Source organism: Dendropsophus ebraccatus, chromosome 1 (assembly GCF_027789765.1).
Source record: "Dendropsophus ebraccatus isolate aDenEbr1 chromosome 1, aDenEbr1.pat, whole genome shotgun sequence".
In the NCBI taxonomy this organism is placed as follows: Eukaryota; Metazoa; Chordata; class Amphibia; order Anura; family Hylidae; genus Dendropsophus; species Dendropsophus ebraccatus.
Genome location: NC_091454.1, coordinates 72186277 through 72206665, shown reverse-complemented (window position 1 = coordinate 72206665; position 20389 = coordinate 72186277). Strand labels below are relative to the sequence as shown.

The 20389-nt window shown below is 42.5% G+C and overlaps 3 protein-coding genes across 4 annotated transcripts in view; 2 read left to right on the top strand and 1 right to left on the bottom strand.

Moving 5' to 3' along the window:
* SNCB (synuclein beta) overlaps positions 1-19441 on the bottom strand; it is a 107756-nt gene extending 88315 nt beyond the window's left edge. Inside the window, exons 1-2 of the mRNA XM_069955224.1 lie at positions 19406-19441; positions 14316-14364 (exon numbers count right to left, since the gene is read on the bottom strand). The gene's annotated coding sequence lies outside the window, so the exon portion shown is untranslated. The remainder of the gene's footprint in view (positions 1-14315; positions 14365-19405) is intronic.
* On the top strand, positions 107-14112 carry EIF4E1B (eukaryotic translation initiation factor 4E family member 1B). Its single transcript, XM_069955202.1, has 7 exons — positions 107-124; positions 3879-3973; positions 7141-7236; positions 8094-8157; positions 11316-11429; positions 12169-12308; positions 13969-14112. The coding sequence occupies exons 1-7, from the start codon at positions 107-109 to the stop codon at positions 14081-14083; spliced, it is 642 nt and encodes a 213-aa protein (XP_069811303.1). The 3' UTR covers positions 14084-14112.
* Positions 19442-19521: 80 nt separating the features above from the next.
* The window catches only part of TSPAN17 (tetraspanin 17), a 59224-nt gene continuing 58356 nt past the window's right edge, over positions 19522-20389 (top strand). For both annotated transcript variants that reach the window (XM_069972742.1, XM_069972736.1), the window contains exon 1: positions 19522-19839. In XM_069972742.1, the coding sequence (XP_069828843.1) occupies positions 19753-19839 (87 nt within the window). In that variant the 5' untranslated portion in view covers positions 19522-19752. The remainder of the gene's footprint in view (positions 19840-20389) is intronic.

Genomic DNA, 20389 nt, shown 5'->3' with positions numbered 1-20389 from the left:
GTGGGAATATATCATGATAGAAGATAGTGTCCTGCAACTTTAAGAGGTTCCGCCCCATATAAATAGTGGGATGGTAAGTCATTTAGGATATCCTCTGCTACCTAACATGGCTACAGCTGAAGGAGTAAGTAGCAATGGTGTTGAACAGCTATGCACCTTGACATACATGTTTAGAGATAATGGCAGATTTTGTTTTCATTTTTTGTGGTTTCTTAATATTCCTGCCTGCAGTTTGAGGTATTTTTAGTGTTATGGTTTTAAGTACTATCTTTTTGTGTCTTTCCAGGTGTTTTTGACATTATAGTGAAAAGCCTTTGATATTATTTAGCATGCTGTATTTGATTAAAAAAAATTCAACCATAACTCCACAGAATGACCTGCTGAGAATTTATTTACTTGTTACAAACATCTAATCACAGTGTTTTAACCTGCAAAAACTGATGTAATACTTGCTGATAACTGGTGTGTCTAGCTTGCCTTTTACCTGAATTTATATTTAGTACTGGCTGACTGGTTCTTCACAAGTATATTTATTATGTGAAGTACCATGTTGTCCTTTATCTCTAGTGTAGGACTATTTTTCATATCTAATATTCTGTTTTACTTTCACTTTAAAAAGGTTTTAGTACTGTTGTATTTCTACAAAGAAAACTGCTTTGTAGCCTACTATTAAATCCAAAGTTTAACCATTTACTGACTGAGCTGGCATAGGCTAGTAGTGTATAACCACACACACACCTGTGACCTTTTTATTTCTACACAAAGTGGGCAACTTATTTATTTTTTCCATTTAAAAAGTACCTTTTTTTTTTTTTTTTTGTGGGGGGGTGGGTGAAATTCCTTCAATCCTGAGTTTGAAGTGGAAGCACTAGTGATTTAGCACAACAGCCCTTTCTATGTTTTCTTGCACAGAGGTGCTCTTGGTCACCCAGCTGTACAAGGAACTGTAGCTGATCCCTGGCCCTTATAGGAAAACAATCACTAAAAAAATGCCTATAATACTTAGGCCTAATTCATACATATAAAAGTGTCCACATTTGCAGCAAAGATAGATCAAACTGCTTTCAACTGGGCTATTCACACGTCTGCATTTTCGTTGCCCCCCCTCCCCCAATCAGCCACAAACAGTCTACAAAAAAATGCTGAGTATCAGCAAAAAAAAAAAAAAAAAAAAAAAAAAGTGCGCATTCACGGGTGGTTTTTAGCAAATTGCAGATGCCAAAATGCAGACACAAATTTCAGTCAGCAAAAATATACTGATGTGTGAATGAGGCCTTAGGTTGTGTTTACACAGGCATATTTATCTGACAGATCATTGAAGCCAAAGCCAGGAACAGACTATAAACAGGGAACAGGTCATAAAGGTGTAAAGTAGAATTGTTTTAGTTGCCCCCTAGCAATCGGATTCCACCTTTCTTTTGTCAAAGAATCTGTGAGGAATGAAAATTGTAATCTAATTGGTTGCTAGGAGCAACTAAGGGTCCATTTACACAGAAAGATTATCTGCCAAAGATTTGAAGCCAGAAACGGACTCTAAACAGAGATCAGGTCATAAAGGAAACACTGAGATTTCTCTTTTGAAATCAATTTCTGGCTTTGGCTTCAAATCTTTGGCAGATAATCTGTCAGATAATCTCTCTGTGTTAACGCACCATAAGACAATTCTACTTTACACCAGTTTGATAAATCTCCCCCCGAGACTCCTCTTAAATTCATTCCTGGCTGTGACTTAAAAAAAACTTTCAGATGTGTCAGTGTAAACCCACCATTAGGAAATGTGCTGCTGCAAACTTACATTTAGGGTATATTCACACGAACGGGCTCGGTCCTGGCAGTTCCCACACACTACATACTTGCTGCGGTCTAAACGACCGCAGCGAGTATGTAATTCTGCCGCCCTTAACCCCTTCTGCTCCCGCCCGGCTCCCCCGCTGTAAGCATACATTACCTGTCCTTGCTGCACGGGGTCTCGGCGTCCTGCTCTCCCGTCCGGCCAATTAGTGTGTTGCCCAGCCGCAGCCACTGATTGGCCGGATGGGAGAGCAGGACGCCGGACCCGTGCAGCAAGGAGAGGTAATGTATGCTTACAGCGGGGGAGCCGGGCGGGAGCAGAAGGGGTTAAGGGCGGCAGAATTACATACTCGCTGCGGTCGTTTAGACCGCAGCGAGTATATAGTGTGTGGGAACTGTCAGGACCTGCCGGGCTCGCAGCGAGATTCTCGTGTGCATATACCCTTATAAAGTCCAACTAGCCACCTGGGCATTTTCCTTTCGGCAAGTATTTACCGGACATGCCGGCCCTGTAATCTCCATGAAGTCACTGAGAGGCAAGGGGTGCTTTGATGCCTTCCTAAGGGTGCATGCACACTACGGAATGGCGGTTGGAAAACCTGTCGCACATTCTGCAGCTTGCACCTGCCGGCGGACTGATGTGGGTGCTTCTAAGCCAGGGTCATACCGACTCCATTCTATGCAGAAGGTGTTCAATCTTTGGATGGACGATTTAATCCGTCTTGTGCATAGAATAGTCTGACACGGGCTGAGATGTGTGCGCCCACATAAGTCCGCTGGCGGGTGCGAGCTGCGGAATGCGCAACAGGCATTACGTAGTGTGCACACACCCTTACAAGATATAGTTTTGGTATGAGGAAGTAGTTCCACGTGGACCCTCGATCGCCAGGTGCCCCAACACACGCTTTAACATTTGCCTTTGTCAAGGGGTGGTATTTTGTATTGTACATTGTCCATGGAGGAGATTCAGCAGAATCTTTATCTTATAGTAAAGAGGATTCATGGGTCTGCCTTTGTGCCATGTTCTGGCATGCCTCACCACTCCCTCCTCCCTCTTCTCTATGAATAAACATTCAATCTCTGCCTTGAGCGCCATTGATATCAAGGACTGTGCGTCATGTGTCTTTAACCTGCGCAGGCGCTGTAGCCGGGAATAGTTGTGCGCTTCAGCTGCTCCGACACATGTTAAGGATGCAGAAAGTGCACAGCCCTAGATCTCAGCAGTGCGTGCTGGGGGCCGAGCTGGCATGCATAAGGGTACAAACACACACACTGTATATGCAGCAGATTTGATGGTGAAGATTTGATGCTGTGTTCAGTTATTTAGATCTAATCTGCTGCGTATCGCAGCAGTTAATACGGTGTGTGTTTGTACCCTAGAGGGGTTATCCAGTGCCACAAAAATATGGCCCCTTTTCCCCCTACTGTTGTCTCCAGTTCAGGTACGGTTTGCAATTAAGCTCCATTTACTTCAATGGAACTGCGTTTTAAAACCCCACCCAAACTGGAGACAACAGTAGGGGGAAAGTGGCCATGTTTTTGTAGCGCTGGATAACCCCTTTAATCATAAAAGGGAGGAGGAGTGGAGCATGGAACAAACACTGAGCCACAGCTCCTCTTTGACTCTTCTTTAATATAAGAAAATAAACATTGTGCTGATTCTGCTCCACGGACTGATATACAAAAGGTACTATGTCTTCTAGGGCACTTTCATCTGTATCAATCTGTCAGCACCTTGGGTTTGGTTCGAGTGCTGACAGATTCCCTTTTACTTTTCAATGGGGCTCCTGGATTTTGAACTATACAAGGCTGCTATGGTGTGCTTTTTATAAAAGCATCTCTGACAATATTGTCAGGTGTGGGTAATCACTATAGTTTTTTTATGTGGATATTCCCTGAAACACTACTAAACAAAATTCAGATAAGGAGGAAAACTCCAAAAAACTGAAAACTCAGTTTTGTTAATGTCACACAGCTCTAAGTTGTAGTTATATTGCAACTAAATACTCCCTTTATGTTCCTTAAGTTTATGCTTACCACCACTTCTGCCAATTTACTGTTTTATATATGAAATATTTTTCTTCTAGTTAACCTTTAAAGGTATTCCCCGAAGAGATGAGAGGAAGAAAAAGAAAAGAGTGGTTGCTCTCGAACATGTGGAAATGCATCTCTTACAGAGCAGGTAAACGATGACACTAGTGTTTAGTCAACCCTTTGTACCAGCTGATGTTTCACCACAAGGTGGCGCTCAGTATTGCATGTATACCAACTAAAGCCTAGCAAAATGATGTGGAAAGAAAATAGTTGTGGAGCTCGGGAGGGTAGGTGTGGGGGAGGGGGGGGGAAGACTCTTGTCAACTCTCTATCGTATCTGTATATAAATTTGATGGCATCTTATTACAACATTATCATAGTAGACAACCCTCCTTTTTACAGTTACACATAGATAAATTCCATAAGGTGAGGATTTCTCTTGTAACATTTTAATTTTCTCCCTGTTACAATATAACTAGTATACACTTTTTTTTGTAACTTACGCCTTTCGTTACAAATGTCGAATTGTAATGAACATTAACATAAAAGTGCTATGTAAATAATTAAAACTATAAATGTTCCAGAGAAACGCAATGTGAACCAGGCTTATATTGCTGTAAAAGTAGTAATCAAGGGTCCCAGATGCAACCCACTGTAGAGCATTAAACATAAGCATACTTTAGCAGTATTACTAAGTTTTATGTATTCTGTAACAGATGGTGCTTAACTAGTAATGTTGTGTGTTTATCCTGGATGGGGAAGATTCCCTTTATGCGACTTAGAGCCTTGGATACAAAGCAACTACTTTACTGTGTGTGTGTGTGTGTCCCACCCACAGGACACAGTCCTGTAGAGTCTTGTGAATCCAGGAATCTTTTTCTTGATTTCTTCCCCCCTAGATAGCAGAACTCCATAAAATAAACCTGGCTCCTACTTGCGTCAACAGCCATTTATAGGTCATTAGAGAACTAAGGAGTTCCACATATGCTTACAGTCAGCTGGAAGCTTACAATGGGGTGCTCCTCAAGAACTAATCTATTTATTCCACATCCAAATATGGTGCCTCTTAATTTAAATTAAGCAAGAAAACATGGCTCTGAATTCAGGATTTGGGTGGAAAATATTTGACCTGAAACAGAAAGTGTAAATAAATTTCATTCATGTGTGGTGTTTTTTTTTTTTTTTGCAAAAAATGCCAGCGGTTAGATGTTAGCTTGAAGTCAATGGAAGTTTATGATCTACCTAACACACATGGGGGGGCGGATATTTATCAAACTGGTGTAAAGTAGAATTGTCTCAGTTGCCCCTAGCAACCAATCACATTCCACTTTCATTCCTCAGATTCTTTGAAAAATGAAAGGTAGAATCTGGTCGCTAGGGGTGGCTAAGACAATTCTACTTTACCCAATTTGATATATATTGCCCATGGTGTTTTTTTTTTTTTTTTTGGGGGGGGGGGGAGGTGTTTTTCTCCTCTCTGGCATATTTGAGGATCTGTGGCTCTTTTTATAGCACAGTTTGGTGTTTTTCCACCACAGGCTTTTAGGAAAAGTTCTCTGCTCCAGTAAAAAAAAAAAAAAAAAAAAAAAAAAAAAAAAGGCTTTTAGTAGCTTTTTTATGGGCAGAAAAAAGCCACACTCTGGTACCCAGGTGGTTAACTTAACCCCCTGTGGGTTAGACTGTGGTTCATGGGGGTAGGAGGGTGTCTGGGGCTAAAAGTCTGGAGGCTAGAGTTAACCTACCCTCCAATCGTCTACTAATCTTTTATGCTTCAGCGGCTGAGGCGAGATCCTGCTGCAGACGCTGATTGGCTGAAGGTCGGGAGAGGACCAGAGGGTAAGTTAACCCTACCCCGTAATGGAGTACAGTCTGGCCCAAAGGGGGTTAATTTAACCCCCTGGGGACCAGACTGTCAGTTATAACCCCCGCCTCCCCTTTTCCAGCGATGCGGCACACAGAAAACTGTGCTGGGTCAGATGCCTGCTCTGGCAAGGATGTGGTCAACGATGAAGTCCATGTTTAGGTCAAAAAAACACAGCACATAATTCACACAAGGTCAAAAATACCAATAATATATGGAAAAAAACATTATGCATCACATTGGCACCTTTTTTCTGACATATTTTTTGGTGGTCAGCAAAAAACGTGTGAAGGCCCCCTAAAAGGTCATAATTGTTGAGGTCCTGGCCATTTGCTCAAGGAACAGAGGCACTCGGCTGAGTGCTTTGTCCCACCCTACGGAGTAGGGTTCAAATCTGAAGTGGAATCCGTTCTGCAGATTCCACTTGAAATTCTCCCTGTCCCATTGATTTAATGGGATTTCTCAAGCTAAATCTGCTCAAAGAATTGACAAGTCAACTCTTTGGGCGGATTGCGTTTGAAAAATCCCATTGATTTAATGGGACAGGCAAAATTTTAAGCAGATTCCGCTTGAAATTCCTTGCCTATTTTGTAGTGTGAACAATTACTGTGCTGGCCTTTTTTGGAAAAAAGCCAAGCAGAAACTACATTCTGACACCATGGCCCAGACTTATCAAAAGGTGTGTAAAATATTCACTGGTGTAAACTGCCCACAGGAACCAATCACAGCTCCTCTATCATTTTACCAAAGCTGAGCTGTGATTGGTTGCTGTGGGCAGTTTACACCAGTGGATATTTTACATCCTTTGATAAATTCCCCCCCCCCCCTTTCTGAGACTGTCATGGTGTCCGTTTCTGCACTTTGATTTAATGTCTTAGGAAATAGAGTATGAAGGGACAAAACTCTCAGATGAGCACTTCTGCCCATTCATTCTAGCGAATAAAACCATTTTGCTACATTATGGAAGCACAGACAGGTCAAGGGGGCACTTTATGCCTTTTCACATACAGCAGTTTGGAACATCATTTGCAGCTGCCACTCATTTTAAGGGTTCGTGCTACACGTGTTATTATGGATCTGTGTTTTTGTATTACTGCACCCATAGAAATCTGTTAAATAATAAAAAAAAATCTTCAGTATAACAATGTGGATGTTATAAAAGTGATTCTATGTCTGTATGTTTACTGATGGTGGATTTCGCTGCAGCAGTTCCTGTCCCTCACCTCGTCCTCCCAGCTGTGGAATTCATTCTTTTAATGGGTGGGAGCTTCATAAGTAGAACACACTGAGAGAAAAGCTGCTTTAGAATACGTAGATGGTGAAATATACGGTCTGTCTCAGAACTTTACATGACGTTCTATCTGCTAAGGGATTTTGTTTTTTTTTTTCTTGTAATGTCAATCCCCACTTTATAAGTCCTTTGTATTTCACTGATAATGTTATCCCTTCTCTAGGTGGGCTCTCTGGTTCTTCAAAAATGTGAAAAGCCAACCATGGCAGTGTAACCTGCGCCTGGTTACAACATTTAACACAGTGGAAGACTTTTGGGCGTAAGTACAGTCCATATGCTAGCTAAAGATAAACTTGATTCAGGGTCTCCGCCCCACCTGTACTAATAGGGGAAAGTAATCATGGCATTATATATGTCTTAGCAGTGAACACATTCAGATTTATATAACCAGTGTAAAATATTTGGGGAAATAACAGTGCCCACCATAAATGTATATATTAATGAATACAGCAAACAATGGCTATCTGAAATCGTTCACCTTATTGCACAGAATGATATTCATTAAGGCTCTATTACACAAAGAGGTCATCGGCGGATAATAATTTATAATGGCTCATGCTGAAAGACAATGATTAGCTGACATTCCAGTGGGAAAATGAGGTGGTGGGAAGCTACAAGGACATTTCTAGCAAGTTTCTGTAGATTTGACCTTTACCTGTTTTTACACTAGTATCTGTGGCTCTGTATTTTAATAGGGGGGGGGGGGGGTTGTATAATAAAGATGCATAAAGGGGTTTCCCTGTCTGGGCATTTAACTCTATTTTCTATGAATATCATTTAGAAGGACTAATGCTTTTGACTGTAGGTAATATTGCATTGGGGCATGTTGAGGAATAGACACCTATGTCTAGAACTATGGAAATATGTTATTTAGGAAGCTTATGTACTTTAAAAAAACAACTACTTATTTGTGTGCACACATCACTTAATAATCACATCACATGTACCTCTGTGCTGATTGGCGATATTAGACATTTCTGTCTGCCAACTATATTTATCTGAAGAAAAATACATATAAATGCTTTAAACAGGACTGAAAAAAATGACTGCACATCATTGATCAAAGTACGGTATGTTAATGCAATTTTAATCCCCAATGTGGTTCCTATCTCTTAGACTGTATACACATATCCAGCTTGCAAGCAAACTGTCATCTGGCTGTGACTACTCCATCTTTAAGGTGAGACCACTCTTATTAACTGTAGCCTACCCCAATGTACACATAAATATCCCTAAAGAATGAATAAAAACAACTTTCAATAAGTTTTTGTTTCAGTAGCTTACTGTAAAACAATAATTGCCATAAGGGCATATGCACTGCTTTTGCCTTCTTAGATCCCACTGAAGTTGTATTTCCATACATGGCCTACTATGTTTTATACATGGCAGATTGTTCCTCGACTGAAAATCCGTTCCATACATTTATATGGATCCAAATTTCCCAGTAGGTGTGTGTGTGGGGGGGGGTCTTGTTAAGGAAGCCACCAAACTGGCATAAGGCAATAATCGATAGGGGTAGTGTACAAAAGTAGCTCCACACTACACCAAAAGGAAAAGTGTATAACTATTGTATCAGCAGAAGTCTTAATATTGTTCAGCATAATTAACACTTGGCAGTTAAACTTATTTTCTTTCCTCTTTATGGATTCCTATAGATGGGTGAAAAAAAGCATTAAAAGGGAACTATCAGCAGTTTAGATCGATCAAACATGTTCATAGTTCCCCTTTACTGTTTGCATTTGTTTGGGCCACAATAACACTTTTTTTTTTTTTTTTTGTGCTAAAACCAGAAGTGGATCCAACTTCAAATAGAAGTACCAGTCCTGCCTTATTTTCTTTCCCATTTAAATCCACTTCAAGATTTTGCACAAAAACTGCAGTGGCAGTTTCCCATAAAAACCTGCCATGTGTGATTCCAGCAAGAAGGAAGCTTTCAAGTGAACAGAACAGTGCTGCGGTACCTTAGGGCTAATTCTCACTTTCCATGAAACACGGACCGGGAAGCCCTGTAGTGGAGTTTTTCCCGGCACGGAATAACTTCAATATCACGCCGGGAGCTGGGAAAGTGTTTGATACTCCGCAGCACTGTAATGACTAGAGATGAGCGAACTGGTATGGGATCCGGTTCGGATTTTTCCAAAAATCCAAGTCCGATCGGATTCGGATTTTTGGAAATCCGCTCCGAGAAAATATATATTATATATATATTTTTTTCTTGCTTTCTAAAATGGCATTCTAGAAAGCAGGAAGTATTTCCCATGATGCCCGGAACACATCCAATCAGCAGGGATCTTGCACTAGCCCACCCCCTGTGTGATGTTGGTATTGCTTTAAGAGGAGCGGTCAAATGACCGCACCACGCAGTCTGCACAGAGAGAGGAAGGAGGTTGTTACTGGCTGCAGTGCACACAGCTTGTGATTATCAAAACGCTGCTGCTGTTGTGTACTACAGACTACTGAGAAGATATTGTAGGAAAGGAAAGATTAGGAAAACGGAGAGGAGAAACATCTAGTGATTGAGAGAGAAATATAGAGAGGGCGAAAGATAGATTAGGCATAGGACAGCAAAGGGTGCACGGAACAAAAACTTGCTCTACAGATATACAAGTCATATACTTCTGATAGTGTGTGTGTGTGTATATCACATCCATCTTATTCTGAGAGACAATAATACCTGGTGCAGGTGTAAAGCATAAAAGTCTAACTGGCATCCAGGTTGACTACTGGTGTGGCTGCCCTTGCCTCCATGTTGACTACTGTTGCTCCTGTATTGGCCTCTGTGTTGGCTACTGCTGCTTCTGCCTGGCCTACATGTTGACTACTGTTACTGATGTCTGTCCTCCATGTTGGCGACTGCTGCTCCTGTACTGGCCTCAAATGACTATTGCTGGACCTCCACTGGCCTCCAATGACTTAATAATATAATAATATTATTATTATTATTCATTATCATTATTATTATTTATTATTATTATTTATTATTATTATTCCGCAGCACTTATTTAAATACATTACAGGTTATATATTAAATTATACAATGAATAAATTACAACAACAAATTAGAGACCTGCTCTCAAGAGCTTACAGGCTACACTACACTTGTGACCTGTTTCCTGCATAGACCCTGTAATGGTGAATATTGAAGTCTAAAAAAAAAAATTGACTTATCGAAAAGATAATGATGTTACTGACATGTAGAGCCCTAAATTCTACGAAATACACTACGCCCGTATCCTATAGATGCTTTAAGCTACGAAATCCGAAATTCGGTCGAACCGAACTTTCCGAAAAAATCCGGAAGTCTGGTCGGAACAAACTTTTGAAAAGTTCGCTCATCTCTAGTAATGACAAAGTTGCGAAGATTCAAACACTTTCCCTGCTCCCAGCATGATAATGATACATCGTAAGGCTCGGGGGGAAAACTTCCTTCACTACAGGACTTGCCTGTCTGTGTTTCATGGAATGTGGGAATAAGCCCTTACACTGCTGCTAATTGTAGGCAACAGAAAAGGTAAACACTAGAGATGAGAAAACCTCCTGCACGCTCGGGTCTGTCCGAACCCGGCCATGCAGCGTTTGATTACTGGTAGCTGAAGTCAGATGCAGCCCCTAAGGTTGCCCGGAAAACATGGATACAGCCATTGGACACGTACATTAAGCTGTATTGTTAGCCCCTTCCAACCAAACCCGTTGCTGCTGGTCTAATACGTTACCTAGCCACGATCCTGCTTGCTTTTTAAGCTCCATGGTGCCCTGCTCAGCCAATCAGCGGCTGCGGTGGGACAGTGCACTGACTGGCTGAGAGGGACGTCAGGGAGCCAGGAGCCTCAGAAGCAAGCAGGAGCGTGGCCAGGTAATGTATTAGCCCAGGAGCTGCTGGATTAAGTGGGAAGGGGCTACGTTCTTGCAGCAGAATGAAAAATCTACTGTGGGAATGTAAAGCCAAAGAAAATGACAGTATCTAGTATTGCTGCAGAACTTGCAACATGACATCTGCTGTTATACAGTACATGTGAAACTGGACATACTGTAGATTGTATCCATGTTTCCCAGGACTCCCTAGGGCTGTATCCAACTTCAGCCACCGATAATCGAATGCTGCATGGTTCAAACAAACGTGAGTGTGCTGGAGGTTCTCATCTCTAGTAAACTATAAAGAAGCACCCCTGCCAACTTAATATTTATGGCCTATCCTGAGGATAAGCAATCAATTTTATTCTGCTGGATAACCCCTTTACAAAAATAATGATCACATACATAAATGATGTATGCGAATTCAGCCATAATCTAATAAATTGGTTTGAAAATTACTGGAGTGCTGTGAACTTTTTCTTATAGGATGGGATTGAGCCCATGTGGGAAGATAGTCGGAATAAGAGGGGTGGAAGGTGGCTTATCACACTTTCCAAGCAGCAACGACACAGTGACCTGGACTCCCTTTGGCTTGAGACCGTAAGTAACAGCTGCTAGAAAGCTGAAAACAATAAGATCTCTAGTGTTCTACACCCTAATTGTCTGAAGGCCAATCTCCCATGACCTGGGTGGGAGGATCTGAAAAGCTGCTTTATCCATGAACACCAGAAAATATAAAAGTGCAAGTAGTCCAGCAGTTCTGAAAACATGAATGTGGAAAATTATCTTTGGCTTGACGGAAAGTGGATAATATTTTGCATGTTTGAACAGTTCCATCAGCTTTACAAAGCTAATGCATCAAAATAACAATACTTTGCAGACAGTCTGTTTGGTGTATACAATTCCTGTGCAGTCACTGGCGTTCATATGCCCCCTCCTTCTTGATTCACATATGCCTCTATTTTGTTCATACCTTAGTTTTTCAAGTTCAAAATGATCATATAAGGAGGATTTCCACACATAAGCTTCTAGTAGTTGGCTTGTTTTTGTGTGTGTATAGGTGCTAGTATTTTGTAAGTTACTGTGAATGACACTTATTTGCTTTACCTGCCTGAAGTCATCCAAAAAAAAACTACCTAGGTTATTTTGGAGAAACCCAATGCAGATGTATTTACCAGATTGCTTCGAAGGGCCTGTTTATCCTCTGCAAATAACAATGTATTAGTGGCCCTAGAGGGAAGAGTTTTACTAATGCATAGTTATGTGCAATTGGGATAAGGGGCGCTTAAAAAATTACTGGTACACTTTAACCCTATCCTCCATGTCTTCTGTCTTCCAGTTACTATGTCTAATTGGAGAAGCCTTTGATGAATACAGTGAAGAAGTCTGTGGTGCAGTCATCAACATTCGGGCAAAAGGAGATAAGATTGCAATCTGGACCAGAGAGGCTGAAAACAGAGAGGCTGTTACTCATATTGGGTAAGATGATGCAACAGCTGCATTTACTGCCTTTGCAGCATTTATTATAGGGGAAAATGCTTGGGGCAAGAGTGATATACATATATAATCCCTGCTTTCTTACTCCCCCAAACATTGACATGTCACATTTGGATTGATTGAGGTCTAAGTGCTAGACTAAGTGAAAAGAAGTGCTTCTCTAGTATTGCTGCATAATATAGCATCCATATTCTTTCTATAGAATCTATCTACTTGGCTCAGTGCTTCTCTCTGCCTGTTTTAGCTGTTGGTGGGTCTTGGCACCCAGACTGTGTGGTATTTATTTATTTTTGGTCAATATTGGTCCGATGTAATAGGGCTCTTTTAAAGGTCTATGTAGTTCCCAAAGAGAAACTATACCACCCCAGACTTTCCTAATGCAGAGTCCCTGTATTAAATGTACTGCAGGACTAGAGGAAGTGGTGCATAACTTGGGGTACACTCATACATGTAAACCTGCTGAAGGTTTTAAATGCATTAAAGAGAAACGATCGGCAAATTAGACAAATCTAACCTGCTGACATGTCCCTATTGTGTACATGGTGCTGAGGATGAAGGCATGTCTCTTACCTTCATGCTCAGTGCTGTTCCCGTGCAACTTGTAGTGTAATCCTGTGGTAACTGGTACAGCCGGTTGGAGCACTGGGGCATGCAGCTACTGCCCCCATAGCACCCATCTGCCCCACCCCTTCTAATGATTGAGTGGAGTGGGTGGGCTGGATCTGTGATCTGGGGGTGGTATTCCTGCCTTCAATAATACAAACAGCCTTACCAGACACAGGTTTAAATTACAAACTTCACAGAAATGGTGCAGAGGATAAAGGTAAGAGTCTTGTCTTCATCCTTAGTGCCTTGTGCACAATAGGGACAAATCGGCAGTGTTTGATTTGTATAACCTCCTGATATTTTTCCTTTTTAGGTTCTGTACAGACTCGCTGCGTAAAACATGCAGAGAACTCGCATGAAAGTAGCTGCGTTTTTGTGGTGTTGAACTTGCCTGTGAAAATAAACTCTCATGTAAAAATAGCACTAAAAACGCTGCGAGAATACACATACGTTGACTTGATAGCAATCAGTATCGCTGTGGATTTATGTGCAAGAAATTCACAGCGATAAAAACGCAGCGAGTCTGTATGTGGGAACAGACCCTTAAGTAGAGATGAGCGTATTATTCCTATCTGTATTCTACTCATCAGTCTGCGGGGCTTTGACGTTTACTCCACTCTGTGCCGGTCCTCCCCAGGTGCTGGGAGAAGATAGCTCTCGTCCTAGGAAACTTCTCCCAGTTTCCCAGGACTGGATACATCTTTTCCAGCACCTGGGGAGGAGTGGCGCACACTTCAAAGCCCTGCAGCCCGATGAGCGGAATACAGATAGGAACGGATTGCTTTGTTCCTACTGTATATGAGCTCATTCATACTTTTAAGTGTTTGTGCAGTGCTTATAGCAGAGGCAGTACATGTGTTAACCCTAAAGTAATATTTACTATCTCTTGATATAACACAAACCGCCTACCCTCACTAAAAGGTAACCTCTTTGAAATGCAATATTATGGTTGTCTTAAGCGTTTTCTCACTTTATTGAACATATTACTTTAATGCCAAGGAAAACCTTAACTGCTTTTCACCTGTTCTCTTAACAGTAGAGTGTATAAGGAGAGACTGGGCCTGTCTTCCAAAGTGGTCATTGGCTATCAAGCACATGCAGACACTGCAACCAAGAGCAGCTCCCTTACCAAGAATAAGTTTGTGGTATGAAGACGCTACAGGCAATGGTTATCTATTTGCACTTTCTTTTGTGGTGGATACATCGAGGGCATTAAGAATATAATTTAAATGCAAGTAAATAAAATAGAATAACATGCAGTACTTCTGTGTTTCTCAATATATAGACTGTCTCATAGTCTGATAAATCTGGGCCATAGAGTATGAAATTTTTCAGACACTTGGACGTTATCATTTTATTTTTAACAAACAAACGATTACTTACTTCTATGCTGGCCTCTATTATACTTGTACAGTCCTGCTCTCAGTGAACTCTATGGCAGAATAAGCAAGAATTGACAACTTCCGATACAGCTATAACCTGTGTAATAGCTTCACATTATTGTGGTGCATATAGAAATAAACTACAGTACAGTGTAGTATTAGGTGACCACAGGGTATTGGCTGAGCTCTGTGACAGAGGGAAAAGCTGTTGATAACACTGTAGGAAAAAGCTCTTATTCTTATCTTCACATATGGTTCCAAACCCCACCCAGCATCAGTGAACTATCTTTCTGTACAGCTTGTTCTCATAAAATATCCCACATGGTGAACCTCTTCTAGTTGCAGCCAATTCTGCTTGTAATAGGCGTTTCCCATCCAGACAGCTGTGAGGGCATATGGATATCAGAGATTTCTAGCATCCAGACTGGGGAGCCACTGTAAAACTTGCTCTGCTCTGGTGGATCGGACAGGTCTTTGTTAGAGATAAGCGCGACTCTAGCATTTGAATATTGGTGGCAGATGATGCATCCATATGCTGGGTTTACACGGAGCGAATCGCTCCATCGTACGATTAACTATTTCTAAGTAACGATTTTTATTTTATAACGATCAGCATTTAGTTGGAAAATTCGTTTTCCGATCGCTTTGCAAATCTCGCACATAGGAAAAATCAGTGAAAGACTGTTTACACGGAACAATCGGCAAATTCTTTGCGAACGATGATTTAAGAACCTGTTAAAAGATCAAAACGAACGATTTCTCGCTCGTCGTTCGATCATTTGCTGCGTTTACACATATGATTATCGTTCGAATTCGATCGCTATCGTGCAAATTCGCCAATAATCGTTTCGTGTAAACCCAGCAATAGGGAGTCCTATAAAAGATGGATACAGCCTAGCATGCTCCAGTTGTGCTCATCTGTAGTCTTTTGTAATTTGACTTGAGTGCCATGTTCTACTACACTTAAGCCCCTATTACATGGGGCAATGCAGGGGTGCAAACAAGCACTGTCAGTGCTCGTTTGCTCCTGATTCCCCGCTCGCTGCCAGCACTGTTACCCCTTGCTGCCGACGCATGTAAGTGCAGCGACTGCAGCAGATCATTGCTATCTCAGCCATTTTTCTTTCAACATGTTGAAAGAAAACTATCACAAATCAGCCGACGACATTGATGTTGATGTCTGCTTATCGTTGTCTTCTATTTCACAAGGCCATTATCGGCCGATAATCGTTTTGTGTAATAGGGCACAGATATAGATGGCAACTTTAATTTATACCAATATTTCCTATACACAATGTAAGTCTACAGCTTGTTGGGGCTACAAAGTCTGAGTTATAAAAGTGATTACTACTTATGTAACAGCAGGGAGTCTGCTACATCTGCACCTCCTTCGCCGGGACCTATGCTATTCATATCTTGCAACAGATGGTAAATTGTCACATTTCCTTTTGAACAAGTACAAGCAATTTTAAGAAACTGTGTAATAGGTTTTATTAAGCAAAAGAGTTTATTCTGTTCTCAAGAAGCCTTTTTCCTACCCCCCTCACTTCAGAAGAAAGAGGATTTCTTTGTCCATTATGCTCTATGGAGAGGGAGATTGGTGAGCACAGAGGAGAAAAGGCAGCCCGCAAAACACTACATCCTGCAATCTTCTCTCACCAACTTCCTAGATAAGCACTGATCTTTATGACCTCTGAATCCAGCATTTTATGTGCCCAGTCTGCAAACTGTACAGCTACTTGTCTTCTCTTCCTGCTCAATTATCCCACTCTCCATAAGTTATAATGGGACTCGGCAAACCTGACTTCACTTTGCTCCTCTGTCATGAAGAAGGCTTTGCCTGATAATGCACAAATAACAGTGGGGGGGGGGGGGGGGGGGGGGAGGGGGAGGCTGGAAGATTGTTTTGAGTACAGAAAGAGGCTTTTTTGCCTAATAAAACCTATGACACTCTCGCTTATACTATTGGTTTCTGCAAAAAAATATAATTAACAGTTACACTTTAAATATTTTTGGAAATAATATTATTTTAGCAAACCTGCCTACTACTTCTGATATGTCCGCTTTCCCTCTCTAGGTTACTGACCACCACTCTGCCATGAAAGGTGCTTGGCCGGTGTGTGCGTGCATGTATATATAGCTATAGTTTGTGTGTATGTATGGAGAATATATAATATATATTAATGTGTGTGTGTGTATATAATGTGTCTGTACATCTACATTATATCCATTATTTACACCAGCCAGACCACTGCTTTCAGGTCAACTCTTTGGGCAGACGGCAGAATATGCCTAAACATAGAATGGAGTTTATGGCATAGGTGGGGATGTGAGTGGGGGTGACTGGTGGGCAAATGTTATCCACCCGGATTCTGTAGCGTGCATGCTCCCTTTTAATGGTGCTTTTACACAGAGATTTATCTGACAGATTTTTGAAGCCAAAGCCAGGAATGGATTTGAAAAGAGGAGAAATCTGTCTTTTCTTTGACATGTTCCCTATTTATAGTCCATTCCTGGCTTTGGCTCCAAAGATCTGTCAGATCTCTGTGTAAACTCAACATTAGACAGATGCCATATTGAGATTATTGAATAAAGATGAAACCATGTTTACAAGTGTTGGCTAAGGGTGTGTTTACACAGACCGATTTATCTGACAGATTATTGAAGCTAAAGCCCCTTTTTTTTGTTTTTCTTTTTAAATCTATTCTATGCTTTGGCTTTAAAAATCTCCATAAGAGCCACAAAATGATGAAATATCATGAAACTATTGGACATTGCACGTAGGTGTAGTTTTGGCTGTACTATGTGGCATCTGTCTCAAGTTATACTTCCCAGACGAGTGAGGTGTAAGAAAAGGTGTTGTGTCACTCCTCCGATTTATTGAAAAGAAACGTATTTAAAGTGGCTGGCTACCTTCAATTCTCTTTTTCAAAGCAGTGTATTAGATCACTTATTAATAAAGGGAATGTTCTCGGCAGCCTCGGTCACTCTGAAGATGCAGCTTGAGGCCTGTTCCTGGCTCATGTGGCCATACATGGCTGCCAGTGGAGTCCCAATACACAGCACTGTGCTTCCTCCATAGCAGTACACTCTGGAGAAGATGGTGTATGGTCAGCTTCTCACTTATGAAGGTGCCTGTGATGTGATCAGATTACATGGAAGGATGGCTGATTGGGGGAACTTCACAAATATATGTAGCTTTGCATTATATATATATATATATATATATATATGTAGCTTGCACATTACTATGTATTTCATTAGTAATGAATAGAACCAATCCCCTTTAATCCACCCCAGCTCCCTTTATCAATGCTGTATAGAAATAAAGGGATGATTATATGCAGCTGAATGGTGTCTATAGAGAAAAAAAATAATCTACACATATACTGCAGAAACAACCCCAACAATGGGATGGATTTAGCTGCAAACCTTTCTGGTGATGTACCTAAGAGCTAATCTAAAAGGATACCAAGAACATGGCCTAGCAGGATCCTGATAGAATTCATCTATTCTCCCTAGAAGTCTATCAGAATCTGCAGATTTTCAGCAACTGATTTTATTAATATGCATTGTTTTGTCTTGCCACAGAATCACTGGACATTGTCTGCAGTGTGAGACTGTACCCTTAGGGTGCCTTCACACATAGTGACTCGCAGCGGAAATCTCGCTGCTAGTTATGCAGCGAGATCCGCTACGAGCTAAGGTCTAGGCAGGCCCTTGTGACTACATACTCGCAGTAATTCCGCCACCCCCTTAACCCCTTCATTTTTTTGCTGTGAGTCGGTATGTGTGAATTCACCCATAAAGGAGAAGTCCAGTGGAAATTTTTATTAAAGTATTGTATTACCCCCCAAAAGTTATGCAAATTACCAATACATACTTAGGCTATGTTCACACTACGTTGCCATTGGCAATGATGGCCGTACTTTGCGGTGTGGAACACTGCCTTATCTGTTACTGGATCCCTGCCAGAGCGTATACACATAGTATACGCTCTGGCCGGGATTCCATGCAGCGCCGCAAACAACTGACATGTTAAGTTTTCTGCGGCCGCGATTTAATGAATTGTGGCCGCAGAAAGACCTGTCATTTCACACAATGAAGCGAGCGGCTCCGGCCGCTTGCTTTATTGTGTGAAGTTTTGATGCGGGCACGCGTTGATGCGCCCGCATCAGAACACTGCGGCTGGAAAGATCATGGATGATCTTTGCAGAGACTGGCTGGTCCAATACGTAGTGTGAACATAGCCTTATTACGTTAAATGCTTATAAAGTGCTTTTTTCCCTGCACTTACTACTGCATCAAGGCTTCAATTCCTGGATAACGTGATGTCACGACCCGACTCCCAGAGCTGTGCGGCTGTGGCTGCTGGAGAGGATGATGGCAGGGGGACACTGAGGGACACAGGGCACTGGAGGGATACTGAGAATTCCTCTGCCATCATCCTCTCCAGCAGCCACAGCCTGCACAGCTCTGGGAGTCGGGTTGTGACATCACGTTATCTAGGAAGTGAAGCCTTGATGCAGTAGTAAGTGCAGGGAAAAAAAAGCACTTTATAAGCATTTTTCGTAATTAGTGTATAGTGGGGATTTTACAGCTTTTGTGGGGCAATACAATACTTTAATAAAAACTTTCACAGGACTTCTCCTTTAAGAAAAGCTAAGAGGTAGTGTTGGAGCTGATGTGTGGGAGATGAAAGGTGAATTTCTTGACATACAGTAGAGCCAGGTTCACATGGTAGACTTTTGAGTACATTTTTTTTTCCAAATCTGCATGTCATATATTCTATGTAGGAATTCAGGACATAGATGAGACTAATCCATATCCAGAACAACATGGGCCTTCTCTATCAATTACCACCCTATTTTACACAGTGACATAACATTATCAATCGGACTGGCATATCCTTTCTCCTTGATTATAAAATAGAGGTGTTGTGCTCTCCTAACAAAATAGGCTTCCATGTCACAGCTCTGCCAGCAGCTCATTCGGAATACGTTCTCTTTGGCAGCGGTTCTGCTGAGTGTGAACAGCGCCCGGGCAGCTGCCTGTAGTAATCTGGGTGGTGTCTCTGCTGCGCGCACCTACCTGTCCTCTATATACACCCTCAGGTGTGAGGTGCGTACTACAGCGCTGTAATAGCACAGTTGTGGCACGCGGTGGCGCTGGTTAGCACAACGACAGCTCCGCCCAGGTGTGGGAGGAGCCCCGGGAGCGCCGCATCCAGCAGGACGAGCAGTATAAGCAGACATGGCCAGCCCGTGCCCGGGACTCCAGGAAGCGCTCTAACAATAGCCTGGTGGCCCGAGCTCCGTGCGCTCCGTGCAGCCTCCCAATGCCAGCGCTCAGCCCCCGGCCGCCATTCTTCCTTCCCCGCCTCGAGCATCCCCTGCATTTGTGACTAGCGCTCCCCGTGTGTGATCCCGGTCGGTGCCATGTCTGGCAAACACCAGCATTTCAAGGGACCCGAAGTCAGCTGCTGCGTCAAGTATTTCTTGTTCGGCTTCAACATCGTGTTCTGGGTGAGTGACCCGGGGGCCGGCGGGGTCCGGTGCTGTGGGGGGAGCACTGGCCTGGCTGCGGCTGCTGCACTTTCTATTGTTTGTCAATGGTGTGAGGAGCATTCTGCTGCCTGGGGAGAAAGGGGTTAACCGTGGCAGGCTGTGTGGGTGGCAGTGTTTTCCCTCCCCAGCCGTAAATCGATGCTGAGGGCAGCACAGAGGGGCAGTGTGTCCCTGGTGCCAGGCAATGACAGGGCAGTGTGCGCCCTGGGGTCCTGGGGGTGGGGGCATTGTCTGCACACTGTGTATTGTGTATTGTCCTGCTGCTTCCCTGGCTATGGTGGGTGTCCTCCATAGAGGGAAGCCCCCCGCAGTCATCCCCACACTCCATAGGTTCCTATATGCTCTCTATCGCAGTGCCTATGTGCCCACCTGTGTATTGATCCATACCAGTTAGCTTTACTGGCATAGACTGGTCGTGTGTGTATGGCCGGATCTGCACGTGCTGAGCAGTGTACAGGGAAGTATACCGTCACATTTCCTGGGGGCCCACCGGTGCTTCCTGGGGGCC